The sequence below is a fragment of the Taudactylus pleione genome, unplaced genomic scaffold (genome assembly GCF_031769625.1).
Source record: "Taudactylus pleione unplaced genomic scaffold, aTauple2 ptg000579l, whole genome shotgun sequence".
NCBI classification, from domain to species: Eukaryota; Metazoa; Chordata; class Amphibia; order Anura; family Myobatrachidae; genus Taudactylus; species Taudactylus pleione.
Window position 1 is genome coordinate 563,284 of NW_028284981.1, and position 15,453 is coordinate 578,736.

Here is a 15,453-nt window from a genome sequence, read left to right on the forward strand (position 1 = left end):
CTCACTTAGAGGCCCTAAGAGCAATCGTCTCGGTTATACAGGTGATTATTCCTAATAATCGCGAAAAATCAGTATCGGTTAAAGAGGTTTGACAGTCTCACTTACGGAGGAATTTTGGTGCAAAAATGCCGGGACCTCACAATAAGTCCCATTAATAGAGGGTTCCTACTTATCCAGGTCCCATTTATCCAGGTTCGACTGTACTTAATAAACGTTGCTTGTACAAAGGAACGAATTGGTTCTCCACCGCTTCCCCCCTGAGGTATCTGTTTTGTTTGTAGTTAAGGGTTTAGTAGTGACGTGTAACCAACCCGTGTAAGAGAATGTCAGTTAACTACTTCACTGCTAAGGACGTGTCTGACTCGTGCCGCTATAGCTTTTCCTGCTCAGCCTCTTATTGAGGCCGAGGCAACTTACACCTCGGCCACTGCAAAGGGGTAGGGAAAACTCACCCCTCCTCTGGCGATCCGTAAAAGATTCGCCAGCGCTTCAACATGGCAAACATCGCGAGATATCATTCGCACCCAAGACTTTGGATCCCTCTCTCTCCCAAACCACAGCATCTAGAAAGATGGAAGACCCCCCCCCCCCCTCCCTCATTTGGAAGGTGTCGCTATGAAACAAGACTGTCATTGTGATCATCAGGCATTAACCCCCTGCACTACAGATGTATCATGGAGTCCAGAGATGGAGGAAGATCTCCCTCCAACCTGGCATCCAATAATGGGCTCTCACTTTAGAAAGAGGTCAATCCCCACTTTTCAAATGATGTGGCCCCTTTTGTGTGTGTTGTCTAGTGAAACATAAGTTTTCCGTATGTAGGCGGTAGGGTGCTACGTACCCTCTGATCTCACAATTGCACCTGTACATGTGGGTGCATCCATATTTGAAAGCAGTGAGTCCACTTTTCAGGTATTGCCTGGTGGTCACCTGTGATCGATCATCAGGCCATAACGCCCAACGCTACAGACAAATTGTTTTTCTATAGATGGGGGTGAGGGCACAATCTGCCCTCTGTCTCCTATACTGGCCCGCACGCATATGGGGACTTTTTTGTTTGAAAGGGAGTCTCCCCTTAGCCCTCTTTAGTAGTTATTGTCTATTAATCTCCAGACAATGACCTAAGCTGCACAGGTACAAAAAGTTTCCAAGCATGGAGGGGGCGCGGTGTCTCAAGGCCTCATTTTCCCCAAATCGTTTCAAATTAAGGGATCCCCTCCTTTTAATGCGGTTGGTTGCCTAGTTTAAAAAATGGTGGCCTTGTTGGGCTGCATAATGATCCCTACACATGGTTAGTGATTGAATCCAAACAGCTAAAAAAAAATAAAAAAATTATTCTATTATTTTCAAGTGTACATATTTATTTATTTGTTTACTTCATTTTATTTTTTGTGTAAAAACATTCAAACACAATCCTGCTGTTTGCTATATATATATATATATATATATATATATATATATATATATATATATTATTTATTTATTTATTTTATTTGCCTTCTGTCCACTCTGGAAATTTCAATAGAAAATACTTACCGGTATTTTGCCCATTTTTGGACATGTTCAAATGAGCAAAAATACAATTTTTTTTTTTTTTTTTATAAAAGATATGAATTATGTGGGTAACTCATAAAAAACAAATCATTGGCATTTACACTGGAATGTGACGAGCGCCAACTGCGCAGGGGTCCAGTGAACCCTCAGCAGTTAAAAGGTTAAAGGTCAATCCATATCCGTCGCGCTCAGCATTTTAAGGAGCAAAGGGGAGGTGTAAGAAAAGGTGCTAAGTGCCCAATGCACTATAACCTGCGCTGTTTCATACTCGCAATGAACCTCGGTATGTATCCTGCGTCGTTTTATGGGACGGAAAATCATTCAGATGTTTTAAAAAAAAATAAAAAAAAAAATGCACGTTTGTGGCTTATTGATTTTATTAACATCTCGGAAGGATTACCTGCCGTTGTATGCTAACCTGCGGACGACTTATGTGGGGGTCCGGCTGCATACGAGACCATGCGCATTGGGCCAGCCAGCGCGGTTTGCTGGAGGGAGTGGGCGTATCTTTCCCCCACTCCGGGGGCCCAGATGTTAATATTTATTGGCTTTATTGCTTCCTGCTTCTCCTCGATACTAGCTATAGCGGCACGATAAGTAATTTACGGTAGTTGGCGTTCTTTAATCCCCCTACCCTTGCTTCTATTGCCTGGCGAAGCACGGATGCGTAATTCAATGATCACACAACGTTTGGCAGCTTGGGCACTCGTGTATAGTGCCCACGTTGGCCAACTCTTCGTACGTGCTGCAAATTAGCGCTATGCTGTAGATATCAGTTATCACAGCGTGCGGTATAGCTGTGCATGGTTCCTTTGTTGTAGGGTAGGCTCCCCAGCAATGGGGAAACCTTTCCAGGAACAAGGTGTGTGAGCCTTATGAGTAAAAGCAATCAATATTAAGTCAGCCACACAGTAATGGAGTTTTCTGAAGTCATTTTGTGTACTGGCAGGTAGTGTAGCGGCATCCTGCATCTTGTCTGAATCCGTCACGATCAGCTATTTGATGATAGTAAATGTTTGGGGCAAAGCCGTGTGCGTTCATTTGTCAATCAAATCATGGTGGCCTTTGTTTTGGCAAATTTGTCATTTTATCCTGGTTTATAGCCATGACCCTGGTTGTGACCGAACAGTCTCCCTGTGAAATTGACTTGTTCTCCATTTACTAATTACTAGGCCTTGAGGTCAGACCAGGACCTGTTTTGAATATTTCTCTGATATTGGGTGATTGTAACCAGCAGTTGCCGTGGAGTCTTGCGTTAACCAACTTATTTGTACATCCCTAACTGGTTGGGTTGGCAGATTATGCTGAGCGTTCGATGAATAAATGTTTTCCATGTTCTAAATCGGGGTAGGAGAATCTCTCTCACCAATGCTGTGGAAGGTACTTCCTGATAGTGGTTCTGTCCTCGTTCTATCATCATCTTGTGAGACGGCGATTTGGACGATTTGGAGTCTCCCTTCCTGATTTTGGCAGAGCCGAAATGGGGAGATGTTTGTGTTGTATTTTTATTTTATTTTTTTCAAGCTTAATAAACAATGATCGTGCATTACAGTGCAATTTATGAACGCCTGTTTTGTAAAATTAAAAAAAAAAAAAAAATCTGAAAAGCTAATTATATTATTGTTAATCCCTACAATAATCTAGCGTGTCTTCCTCCTCTCGAAAATACGAACGCAGCCAACCGCGATTGCCGCAAGTCTCATTTGAGTTTGGCTTTTCTGGAGTAAATGTGATGTAGGAAACTCATCCTGCATCTGCTGCCAACCTCTCACTGTGTATATTAGACCTTAGCTCCAGCTAGATAAAGCAGTACATTTTCCTCCATAGAGCCCTTAAATGTATACCGCATGCCTTTGCCAACGCCGTGGACGTGTGTTTGTGCGGAAGTCCCCACTGAAATGTCTGCATGAAAGCATGCAGGAAACACGCCCCCCCAGGCCCCGGCCCATTTCCATGATAAACGCCCTGTCACGGGCATTCAGGTCCTGGCCGTCCCAGCCTGTCCACTCTGCTTTTTAACTGCCATGATTAATTGCTTTACAATTTGCCACCCAGCTGGGGGGCCCCTGATTGCCCCCCTCTCACCTCCTTCCCTGGCTGTGCCTGTAAATAGAAGGGGAGGGGAGGTGGGAGTGAAAAGACTCCGCAGACTGCAGGGACAAATTGGGACAACTCTGCTGACCATCATGGGATTGGGGCCACAGCCCACATAGGAACAACAGAAGGTATTTCCATGGATAAAACTCCTTGTATGGAGAATCTAACACAAGCGAGCTCTTCCCTCCTAATAGGGGAAAAATCCAGCCTGGTATATGGGGGAGTCTTGGTTACAGTAATGTATATCGATGTTCATAAATTATCTGTATATAGCTCATATTCAATTAAATAGATTTGTTCTGTTTCACGTCACGGTGTCTTCTCTCCGTAATAATAGATGAAGTCTGTGCTGGCACTGAAAATAGGCTTACCCGGGCAACCCCTGCCGCATTGTGGGCTGTGTGGCACTCAGAATGCAAACCCTATACTCTGTATTGCACTACGAGCCCCCAATGTATGAGCGCGCCATTATAGATCCCGGTTACCATATAACTTGGGGGGCAGACGTCTTTGCTGCTTGTTTTTGTAAACTGTTCAGTTTTCTATATGATCACAAATGATTTACACTGGAGAAGTGATCCCCCTCCTTTAGCTGTGTAGGGGAGAGCTCAAAAGTAATGAGCGGCCGACGGAGCTGTTCAATTATGTCACAAGCGCCCGCTACTTATCACGCTTTTGGCGCCCAAATGCACCATGTGTAGCCGGGTAAAGTAGCTCAATCCGTTTAAACTATTGGGCGCGTTGCTTGCTGGAACCTCAATTGGGCGCCCAAACGGCCGACTTTTCGCTCATTTCTGCTAGCCACCTCAGGAGGGTGCGAGCAACAATTTAATAGCTCCGCCGGGCACCCAAAATATAATTGAATCGCCCCTTATTAGTGATGCCGTTACAGCTGACGGTACAAACTGACGGGGTGCTCAACTGGATCTATTATTTAAATGTTGTAAGTGAAATTGCAGTCACTTCCCTATCCTCATTCACCCGATCTTAGTTTGTTAAACCAGCTTTCACTGAAATGCTGATAAGGCCTCACGTACTGAAAGGCTCAACAAATTGGAGGTTAGAGGTGATTACATGGGTGCCCCTGCTGTGCTCTGTTCTCCTTTAATTGATTGGGAGAGTGGTCTCTGGTGCCTTTATCCTCTCCTAATAACGGGGAGGCTGTACCTCAGGGGTTTCCTTGTATGCAGTCAGGATAGAGAATGTCTTTGTATCTACATGGGAAATATTACATACTTGCGATGTTTTGGGCCATATTTTATGGCCTTTCTCTTTTGTGCGTTTTGCTCTGAACTCATTTGATGTAATTACTCTGTTGTAGGCCTCACTAAACGTAGTGAAACGGGGAAACCGGAGGCTTTGTGGAAGCAGCCTGATTGGTTTCTGTTTTTAATAAATATACAAAAATAAATCTTTTTTTTCTTTTTTTGTTATATATTTTTTTTTTTATATATATATTTTTTTTAAATCTCCTTGTTACATGTGCTGTTTTCAGGAAGCCTATAGTGTTACCACCAGTATTGTGTTCCACAAGCTTTATACCTGGCCTGGCACCAGCGACTCTGTTGTGTGTTTTTTTAGCTGTTTGTTTTTGATGTTTTTATGTATTAAGCTCATTGCTATAGTGATTAAGCAACCAATAACGCTTGTTCAGGTGATACGGCTGCCGTGTTGATCTAATTGGATGTTTGAAAGTGTTGTTTAAATTAGAAATAAAATTGGGCAAGTTATCTTCTTTAGATGTCTGCCATTGTAACGCTCATCGGAAAATTGACCCTCGCACTCCGCTCTAGTACAGCTTGGAGGTTTTTTGTAAGGATACTTTTCCGCTACAGGTCGTTCTGCAGGCTGCGGCGGTCGTCACACTTGGCAGTTAATAGTGAAAATATCCGATGCTGTTTTGTCTTTATAGTATAGCTGGGATCGGGCTTCTGGGGAAGTTAGGGTACTTCAGAACGGCACTTTTGCTAGGACTTCATAGTACAGCGCCAACTGCAGAAACGGCTACAAAAATAAGTTCTCTGATGGGATTGGTCTGCAATGAATAGACCATATCAGTTGGCATACAGCGCGCCCCCTGCTGTGTCTTGCGTATCCGATTTATACAAAGGTTTGTTTATCCCCACCGCCCGCTAACGGCGGTGGGAAGGAGCCATGACGGCGATGTTTCAAAAATATTTTTATGTCTATAGTGTCATACAGGCAAAATTATAATGATACACAGACAACTCCATGTAATAATAGTTCAAACAGGCAAGTGGGAAAAAACATCAGTGAAGAGTGAGCATCTGTTTAAAGAAAATCTAAAGCTCTCAATGTCTTTGCGCCATTGGACTTGCAGACTGATCAGGTCAGAGTCGCTGACTGTGAGTGGTGGAGCACTGGAGAGTAGCGTAGTGCATGGTGAGAATCGGGAGGGTGAAGGGCCCTGCCCGTGAGAGCTTAAGGCAGTGAACTGGAGATAGCGAGCGAGTTATCCGAAGAAATAGGTTCCCATTACTTGCTCATTTCTTTTTAATCTGTCTGACTATACGTAATGTATTTTTGCAGTTTACTAAATAAACGTATGCTACAGGTTGAGTCTCCCATATCCAAATATTCCCGAAATACGGAATATTTTTAGCAATGCTGAGAAAGTGAAACCTTTGCTTTCTGATGGGTCAATGTACACAAACTTTGTTTTAAAGCACAAATTATTAAAAAAATATAGTATAAAATAACCTTCAGGTTGTGTGTATAAGGGTATATATATATGACACAAATTAATTTCATGTATGTACACAAACTTTTTTTGACGCACAAAATTATTAAAAATATATAAAATGACCTTCAGGCTGTGTGTACAAGGTGTATATAACACATAAATGCATTCTGTGTTTAGATTTGGGTCCCATTCCCAAGATATTTAATAGTAATTTTATGCAAATATTCCAAAATACGGAATATTCCGATATCCAAAATGCCCCTGGTCCCTGTATAGATCTGTTCAGGGAAAAAATGTGTAATGATCTGCACCGAAGCCAGTCTGTAACCGCTCCTCCTCTTCTTCCTCCCAGGAGGAGAAAATATCAAAAGTATAAACCAGCAGTCGGGGGCCCACGTGGAGCTTCAGAGGAATCCGCCGCCCAACACAGACCCAAGTGTTCGGATATTCACCATCCGCGGCGTCCCACAGCAGATTGAGCTGGCCAGGCATCTCATTGATGAGAAAGTTGGGGTAGGTTTGTAAGGGAAGGGGCAGATCTACACAGCAGTGCGATAATCTAGGTGAGCCAGCTGGGGGTGGTAGGGTCGCTCGCTCGCTCATGGGCCAGATAACTAATCATGTCTGTTATGTCCCTAGGGGGAACATATTTATTAGATTTTGTACTCGCTGATTATTTTAATTTGGCAGCTAAGATTATTTACCAGGTTTTTTTTTCTTTTTTGTTGTAAGGATTTAGCAATTTGTCAGAAGTTTGCTCGTTTTTTTCTGTTTCTAAATTATGACAAAATGATCCCACTTGTTGGTGCGTTATGGCAGACGTTGGGGTGTAGTATATCCACCATTTGGTCACTTCCCCCTATAACAGGGATGGGGAACCTCAGGCCCAGGAATCATGTGGAATCATTTCTTTTGGCCCTTCTGAGCTTTTTACTACTCGCCTCATCTGGCTAGCAGGGTGCCTAGAATGTCACCCTGCAGCCAGAATCTATACAGCAGTGCCGCCTGAAGCGTCCTTAGGACGCTTCAGATGGTCACACCGCTGCCCTTACAGCTTCCCGGAGCATCCTCCGGGCATTGCTGTACTCACTGATTGTAGCCCCGCCCCCATGTGACATCACACTGGGGGCGTGGCCTGCACTGGGCCAGTAAATAATGTTATATATATCAAAATGGCCCTCTGCAGAAAAAAGGTTCCGCACACCTGCCCTTTAAAATGGTACCTAGTGTGTGGAAAGTGCTACGGATATCGTCAAGGATTTATTGACCTTCCTGTGTTCTGTTCTTGTCCAGGGCACCGCAATAGGCGCTCCAAGCAGCTTTGGCCAGAGTCCTTTCAACCAGGCGCACGCGACACCTCATCAAAAGTAAGTGGCTGTATCTTGTATTCTGGCGTCTGTCTGTCACATTGGGAGAATTTCTTCTTCTTCCTCTGACTGACTGGGTTTATATAGGAAAATTCATGTCGCTTGTGTATGTAAAGTGTGAATTGCATTAGAACAGACCTGGAGGAATGAAACATTTATTTATATAGCAGATGCTGTAGATAGAATATTTAGTCGCACACATCAGTCCCTGCCCGAGTGAACCTACCAGCTTGTTATTTAGAGTGCAAAGGGAAACCGAAGCACCGGTAGGAAGCCCATGGGAAGTACATACAAACTCAACACATGTAGTGGCTTCATCAGGAACCGAGCTCTTGACCTCAGGACTGAGGCAGTAATGCTAACCGCTATGACACCGTGCTGCCCCCATGATGGTGAATAAAGTGAAAGGGACCTTAGCTGACGCCTAATAAGGACCAGCATAAAATGATTCAATAAGTGCTCCACCACCCAATAGATTGCGTTGCTGAAGTGTTGAGTCTAAAATATATATATATAAAAGTAATATAATATAATGTTTTCATCCTTTATTTAATTTTATTTAGATGTTAATGGTGTCAATCAGATTACATCTGCCTCTGCTATCTACAGTATAGCGCAGACTCCTTACCAGATACTGCAATTACATTGGTTTTCTTGTCCTTTCCAGCGGTCCTCAGGCGTTTGTAACACAGGGTTGGGGCAGCACTTACCAGGCATGGCAGCAGCCTGCCCAGCAACTTCCAGGTGAGTGGAGACTTTGCCCGTACATGCTCTTAGGTGGGTCTTTGCTTTGAATTAAAGAAAATAAAGAACAATAAACAAACACATAACAGCCCCACAGGAAGTAATCTGATTTGTAAGGCATAGGCTTTCTGTCATTTGTAGTGCAGCCTATGACTTTCCAGCTCCTCAGCTGCAACGTCCAGCATTCTTTAGCCGAGTGGTGCAGAGCTACAAGTCTTTGGCTGACAGGACATGCTGGGATCTGTTCCGCACCAGCTTGAACACGAGCCAACGTTAGCCAGAATATTTTTTTTTTTTCTTGTTTTAAAAGCCCATTGCGCTAGCATTCAGCTATAGGTTGAGAGACTTCACCAGCCTTGTTGCAGTGTTCTGGCTGCTTCTCAAGGCTTGTTCTGTTCTCTAGGCTATCTGAATGCCGATGGCTGTCTGCCGGAGCACAAGGAAATATCCTAGACTGAGACATACGTGGTCATACATCTCCTAACTTGTCTCTTTTCCTTTTCTTTCTCTGTTCAAGGTGAAATTATCATATATGCTTGCCTCCCCCCCCCTTCTCCTTACTCCTACGCAGTGGTACTCACTCTAATAGAGAGATTACAATTAGGTGTTGCTGCTATTCTTGAGACCAGACTTGCAGCAGAATAATGCTGGAGGGATATTATTACCGCACAGTGGTTCCCAATCTTTCATGAATCGCTGCACCCTAGAGCCCCAGCGTTGTTTTCCCATGTCCCCCCCCCCCCCCCCATAGGCAGAAGGTTTTTTTGTTTTGTTTTGTTTTTTTATTATAATCATTATTAAATTAAAACAATTTTGTTTTACCGGCCAGCCTTTACGTTACGTGGTGTGCTCACATTTTACGATAGGCAAAACCAGTGCGGGCCACTGCCGATCACATGGACCATAAAACAATTGATTTTGGTCCCGGATCCACCAACCCGTGGCACCCCCTGCACGTGCCCCACGGTACCCAGTTTGGGAACCACTCCCACAGCACATAAGAGCGCACATGGTCCTCCCCACGCCAAGCTACTTGCTTGTGTAACGCTGGCAAATGCAGGGTTTATTGGAGTAGAGGGTAGGGCCAAATTGCCCGCACAAATTGCTGTGCAGTGGTCGGTTTGGACCGTGCCGGGTGCAAAGTGGAGGCAGCCGTGTAGCTTGCTAGGTCCTGAAACGGATAGGCTAAATATTGGCTTAACCCACGGAATTACTGCCTCTGCCCCACACAAGCAAGCAATCACTTACACATTGTGTGAATATAGTATTCAATATTGATCCAGCAAGTGGTTTCCAGCAGAGAAGGACACAGGGAGCAAGCTGGGATAAATTCGCGCACGGTGGTGTAATCCTTTTCCCCACTATGTTGTTTGAAAGAGTCCCATTTCCAGCTCTATTGTCCCATCGTTTTGTATGCAAGCAGCCATTCATACCCCAACTGGTGAACAAATTCAGCGAGTCCGGACTCCTCCCCCTCCCGTCCTAATAAATGATCTAAACATTTTCAGTTTTATTGCCTCTAACAAACACCCCCCCCCTTTCTCAGACATAAAGTGTCCAATGAGGTAAAACACGCCGGTTTGCAGTCCATTAATTGGCGTATCCCTCAATGACTTCCCAAAGAAAGGCCATTGATAGAGTTCCTTTATGTGAGAATTAGCAGGTGGACACTTTGTGACCCGAAGTCATTCATTAAGGGGACAGCGCCTGACTTGTGGCAGTGGTCAACTCTTAACCCGCCTCCTCTCTGTTCAGCTCTGCTCCAAGGCTCGGATCACCATCAGCCTGCAGAATCTTTTCTTCTGCTCCATTGCAGAATGGTTCCCATGCATAACGGATATAATTATTTGCATCCATTTGTTACTTGTATTTAACTACTCAACACATTGTTACATCTCGGTCCTTGCCCTATTATATAAAACAGAGCAATTTATAAAGAAAGATGGCCCATGGCACCACATCATCTTCCGTCCGCACCTAACTACCAGTCCGATAGAGAGGCTGCTGAAATGGGTGGGAACACTGTTAGGACCAGTTGCCGTCACGTGAGCCGGGCTTGTGTTTTTTTTTTTTCTGCCCAGACTGCAGTTAATGCCCATCTGTTCATTCGTGATCATGTAAAGTTTTCAGCATACTGACAATTGTGAAATCGTGTGGGCTGAGCAAGAGAAGCTACACAAGCAGGTTGTGTGCGATCTGACTTTGTACTGCTAACTTTATCTGTCTGGCTGTACAGTATGTGAAGGACAGGCCAGGTTTCATATGGGGTTATTAACTATCATTCGAATTATAGGTTGCCTTACACTGGTTTTTTTGTTTTTTTTAATGGCTGCCTTTTTTTTTTCTTATGCTTATTCCTTATTTTCTTTCCCACCAGGTCAGCAGAGCCAGCAGCAGAACGCTCAGCCAGATTACAGCAAGGCATGGGAGGAGTATTACAAGAAGCAGAGTGAGTGTTTGTTTAGAGTTGTGGAGTAGTGTTTAGAGTTGTGGGGTAGGGCCTCATTCTGTATAAAGGTTTATCTTGCAAGATGGGCTATTATAGTGTTCAGAGCCGTAACTAGACTTTTTGGTGCCCTGTGCCAGAAAGAGCATTGGCGCCCGCCTCACTTTTCAAAGGGACATAATGCACTCAAGAAGGGCCATGGCTTCATGGGGAAGGGCCAGGGAAGAGATAGGAGAGGCCAGGAGATGCTGGGGATGAAATAAGAGGAAGCTACAAGCAAGAATGATAATAAACAGATATTTTACAGGCCCAAACAGCGCCCCCTGACCTGTGGTGCCCTGTGCGATGGCACCAGCCGCACTACCCTAGCTACGGCCCTGATAGTGTTACTATGGACTGGGTTTTTTTTTTTTGTTTGTTCCATACACCCCCCACTACACACACACACACCACATCCTTTTTGGTCCATAGTATATGTAGTGATGCCACTCTCTAGGTTTTCTAGCTATATATATCTCTTCCCCTCTTTTACTCTCTGCACTTCCGTAACTGCAGATCAAGCTGCCAGCGCCAGCTCTCAGCCAAGCTCTCAACCAGACTACACGATGGCATGGGCAGAGTATTACAGACAGCAAGCTGCTTATTATGGACAGTCATTGGGACAGACGCAAACCCACAGCCAGGTAGGTAGCACCCAAATTTCCTAATCCTGCTTAGCGTCTGTATATCTCAGCAATGATTGTCGCTTGGATGGGGCAGATATAACATGAGCAGACCGTTGTGCTGGTCTATATATTTTTATTATCCCTGGGCAGGAAGTACGTTTTTCTCGTCTGTCTTATGACAGTCGTCTTTTCAGCAAGTCATCGGTCATGTTCTTTCCTTCCCGGTCATTTCAGTTAAGGGACTGAGAAAATATCAGTTTTACATTATTGATAAAGCAAGTCTGTTTCTCACTTAACTAGTTTTGTATAAGAGAATTGAATTAGATATGGCTTAAAGTGCTAAGGGGATGTTCTCTATGCCTGGATACTCTGATACCCAGGGAGGCGCTGGAGAATTAACCTGTTAATAAAATCTAGAGCTTCCATTAAATAGTGACATAAATAGGCTGTATAATCAATCCTGCACTTCATACAGAATATTCTTAAATGTTTATTTCTTAATAAAGGACACAAGTACTGAACTATTTGTTTTGTCGCACATTCTGTCCCAGCATAATAATGTATTCTAGCACTGCTTGGTGGCTGTTACTAAACTATTAATTGTCTAAATATGATTGGAAAAAGTGCAATGTAACTGCAGTCTTGAATTGCTCTTCTGCCTCTCACACCTATTCTCTTTACCTTTCAGGAGCAGTAGAACAATTGTCCCGTTGATGGCAATATATATATTTTTTTTGTTTTTCCCTTGGAATCATTGCAGAAGAACCACCTTAATTTGTAACCAGTTTCTAGATTTGCCTACGTTTTGATGAAGACTTTTTCTTTCTGTTTGTAAAACACTAGTGATAGGGTTAAATCCATACTGAACTTTGCTAAGAATCAGGTTTCTATAATATACTAAAGATAGAAATGTGCTGGGAGTTTTTTTTTTTATTATTATTAATTTTTTCGTTTTTTTTTTTTCCCCCCCCCCTTTTTACTTTATATTGTTTCTTACCCTTGAAAAAAAAAAGTGTTAACATGAATTCTTTTTGGAACCGATCAGACTTATTGAAGAAAGGATACAAATATAAAAAAGAAACCAAAAAAAAAGAAAAAAAATGATATATGTATATTCCTCCACTGTGTAGCCCCTGCTCCCCCCCTTGGTGCTGATATTGCAACATATTTGTCTCAATATTTTATTTTTATTTTTTGTAGCATTTTGTCTATTGGACAATGCAGCTTGGAGGTCTTATCACAACGATAAAACTAAAATTTACAAAAAAAAATTATGTACACAGCTCCTAAAAAATTTTTAAATGTGTATTTAAATATTCTTAACTGTAAATTCATTAAATGTTTTACGTCTAATTTTCTGGTATTATGACTGTATTTGATTTTATTGCATTTTTTGTTATTTTTTTAAGAGAATTATCAATCTGTGTTACTTGGAAATGATTGCTCATTCTGAAAAGCGATATTTGAATCCATTTCTTGAGACAAGTGTGCGTAAGGGATAAAAGGGGGAGGGGGGGTGCAGGGACATATTTTGTAGGCTTTGTATAATACCTAGGGTTTTGAAGGGTTAATATAAAAACAAATGATTGTTAACCCCCGTCCTTCCAGAGGGCAGTGTAATGCATCGCAGTGCAATGTGATTCAAGTCTCTCTGGCAGGTCAGGGGCACATTTTATAAAGCAATGTTTATCAGTTATTCAGTTGCCTCTGTATATCAGACTTCCAAGCTATAACAGGAAATTACTTTTTGTGCTGTCAGAAATAAATACTATTATTTTTTAATATGAAAATTCAGCTGTTAGAATCTTTAATGCAAACACTGTGGAACATTTAACAGTATGAAAAAGTTTAAAAAAGAATCGTAATAACTATTTTTTAACTCCAGGGTTTGTTCTTGATGGTTTTTGTTTGTTGTTTTTTCTGCTTGTTTTGTTTTAAATATTTTCTTATCTAATTGTCAAATTTATCATAGAAAATAAATAAAAACTAGTATTAACCACAGTATGTGCTAAACAAAACTTTTGATTTAATAAAAGGGATATGATTTTGAATGTTTGTAGTCCTTCTTTTCCCCCTCTTGTACAGATTACTTTTTTCATTTCCCCCCTTATTTTTTTTTTTTTTTTAAGAAAACGGAATTAAAGCTAATTTGTGTGTGTGTGAATTTACAATTTAATCCTTGGGAACATTCCGTTTTTTTTTTGTTTTTTTTTTGTTTAAGAGTGGGGGTGAATTTAACTTTTCTTTTATTCCTAAAATGTTTAACTGTTAAAATAAAATCACAATTGGATGATATTCAGTATGTTACAGAGAGATGTCTTATCTGACAATTGCATTTTACACTCTATATAATAAAAATGACACAAGGCCTCTTGTGGATGAAAATGTCCTTCCGTCTGTTTACTTGGTGTTTGCTTTATTCATAGAATTTGAGAGTGATATATTTCAGGTTGCTACATAGAGAATGGCTTGTAACCAAAAAGAAAAATATGGCCCCATATCAGGGCCGATGTATCAAGCTGGATATCGCATAAATAATGCGCTTAAATGATTGCATGATAAATGCCATAATGAAGTATCAGTCCTATGTATCAAGCAGGGAATTAATATTTTTAATCGAAGATTGTGATAATTTTCTATTTCTTGAAGATTACATAACCTCTGTCTTGCTATTGAAAAATCCTAGAAATGCAATATTTTCATTCAAATTTCGCAAATATTTATCAGATGTTTTTGCTCCTGTTTATCGCATGCATCAGATGGCGTAGCAATAGCTTTTTCATAAGAAGGTGGTTTAGGAGAGTGGAATCGGAGAGCCCATGAATATGAGAATACCTCCCACATTTTCCAGCTCCTCCTATTCCTTGGCCTACTTGTTACTAGTGAGCAGGAGCCTAAACCACAGTCCACTTCTTCAATTGAACCCATAATTATAATTATTTGATACGTAAGTGCATGGATCCACAATATAATATATTTTAATTGATTAGTTTATTATTTACTTCCAGTTTCTGTAGCTCACACATGTTCAGCAGTGCTTTATAGCAAATATTTGGCCATTCACATCAGTCCATGCCCCAGTGGAACTTACAATCTGTTCCCTACCACATGAATACACACTAAGGTTAGATTGCTTGGCTTCCAACAAGAATTATCAGTATATTTTTGGACTGTGGGGGCAAACTGAGGGAATCGGTATGAAATATCGCCGGCCACATGGCCGGCGGTTCGATTCCCGGCAGCGCCTGGCCGACAGATGAGCAGAGCCCGGCAGCGGGAAGCTCGACAGCGCTGGAAATCCCGATCGTCACTAAGGTAAGTACTTACTAACCTAACCCCCCTCAGGGGTGCCTAACCTCCCCCCCAAGTGCCTAAACCCCCCCCCCCCCCTTCCCCCTGCCTAAACCTAAGTCCCCCAGGGGGGTGCCTAACCCTAAGTCCCCCCCGGGGGTGCCTAACCCTCCCTCCCCCTAAACCTAACCCTCCCCCCGCGCGGCTGTCCGTTCGGGATCTAAGGGATGCCGGTCTCCCGGCGTCGGGGAAATGTCAGGCGTCTACATCTAGATGCCCGGCATTACACCCTCGCCGGGATATGACAGTCGGGAAGCCGGCTGCCGGTATTAAGGCAGCCGATTTCCCGATTTGTATACCGAAACTGAGTGCCCTAGTAAAACCCATCCAAAAATGGGGAGAATATACTAAGTCCACACAGTTAGGGTCGTGGTGGGAATCGAACCCAGGATCTCAGTGCTGTGAGGCAGTAATGCTAACCATTACATCATCCAGTAATTAAATGAAGCTACTCTTCCACGGAACAACGTCACAAGGGAATGGTTTGTGATGAATGCGCATTCAACACGTCTTTCCTAGCACATG

The 15,453-nt window shown here is 42.6% G+C and overlaps 1 protein-coding gene across 2 annotated transcripts in view; it reads left to right on the forward strand.

The window, feature by feature from the left end:
- FUBP3 (far upstream element binding protein 3) overlaps positions 1–13,966 on the forward strand; it is a 58,506-nt gene extending 44,540 nt beyond the window's left edge. The window contains exons 13-18 of one of the 2 annotated variants that reach the window (XM_088453309.1): positions 6,708–6,868; positions 7,649–7,722; positions 8,390–8,466; positions 10,844–10,915; positions 11,468–11,595; positions 12,266–13,966. In XM_088453309.1, the coding sequence (XP_088309435.1) occupies positions 6,708–6,868; positions 7,649–7,722; positions 8,390–8,466; positions 10,844–10,915; positions 11,468–11,595; positions 12,266–12,274 (521 nt within the window). In that variant the 3' untranslated portion in view covers positions 12,275–13,966. The remainder of the gene's footprint in view (positions 1–6,707; positions 6,869–7,648; positions 7,723–8,389; positions 8,467–10,843; positions 10,916–11,467; positions 11,596–12,265) is intronic. The other variant, XM_088453311.1, reaches the window with a different exon arrangement.
- The last annotated feature ends 1,487 nt before the right edge of the window (positions 13,967–15,453 follow it).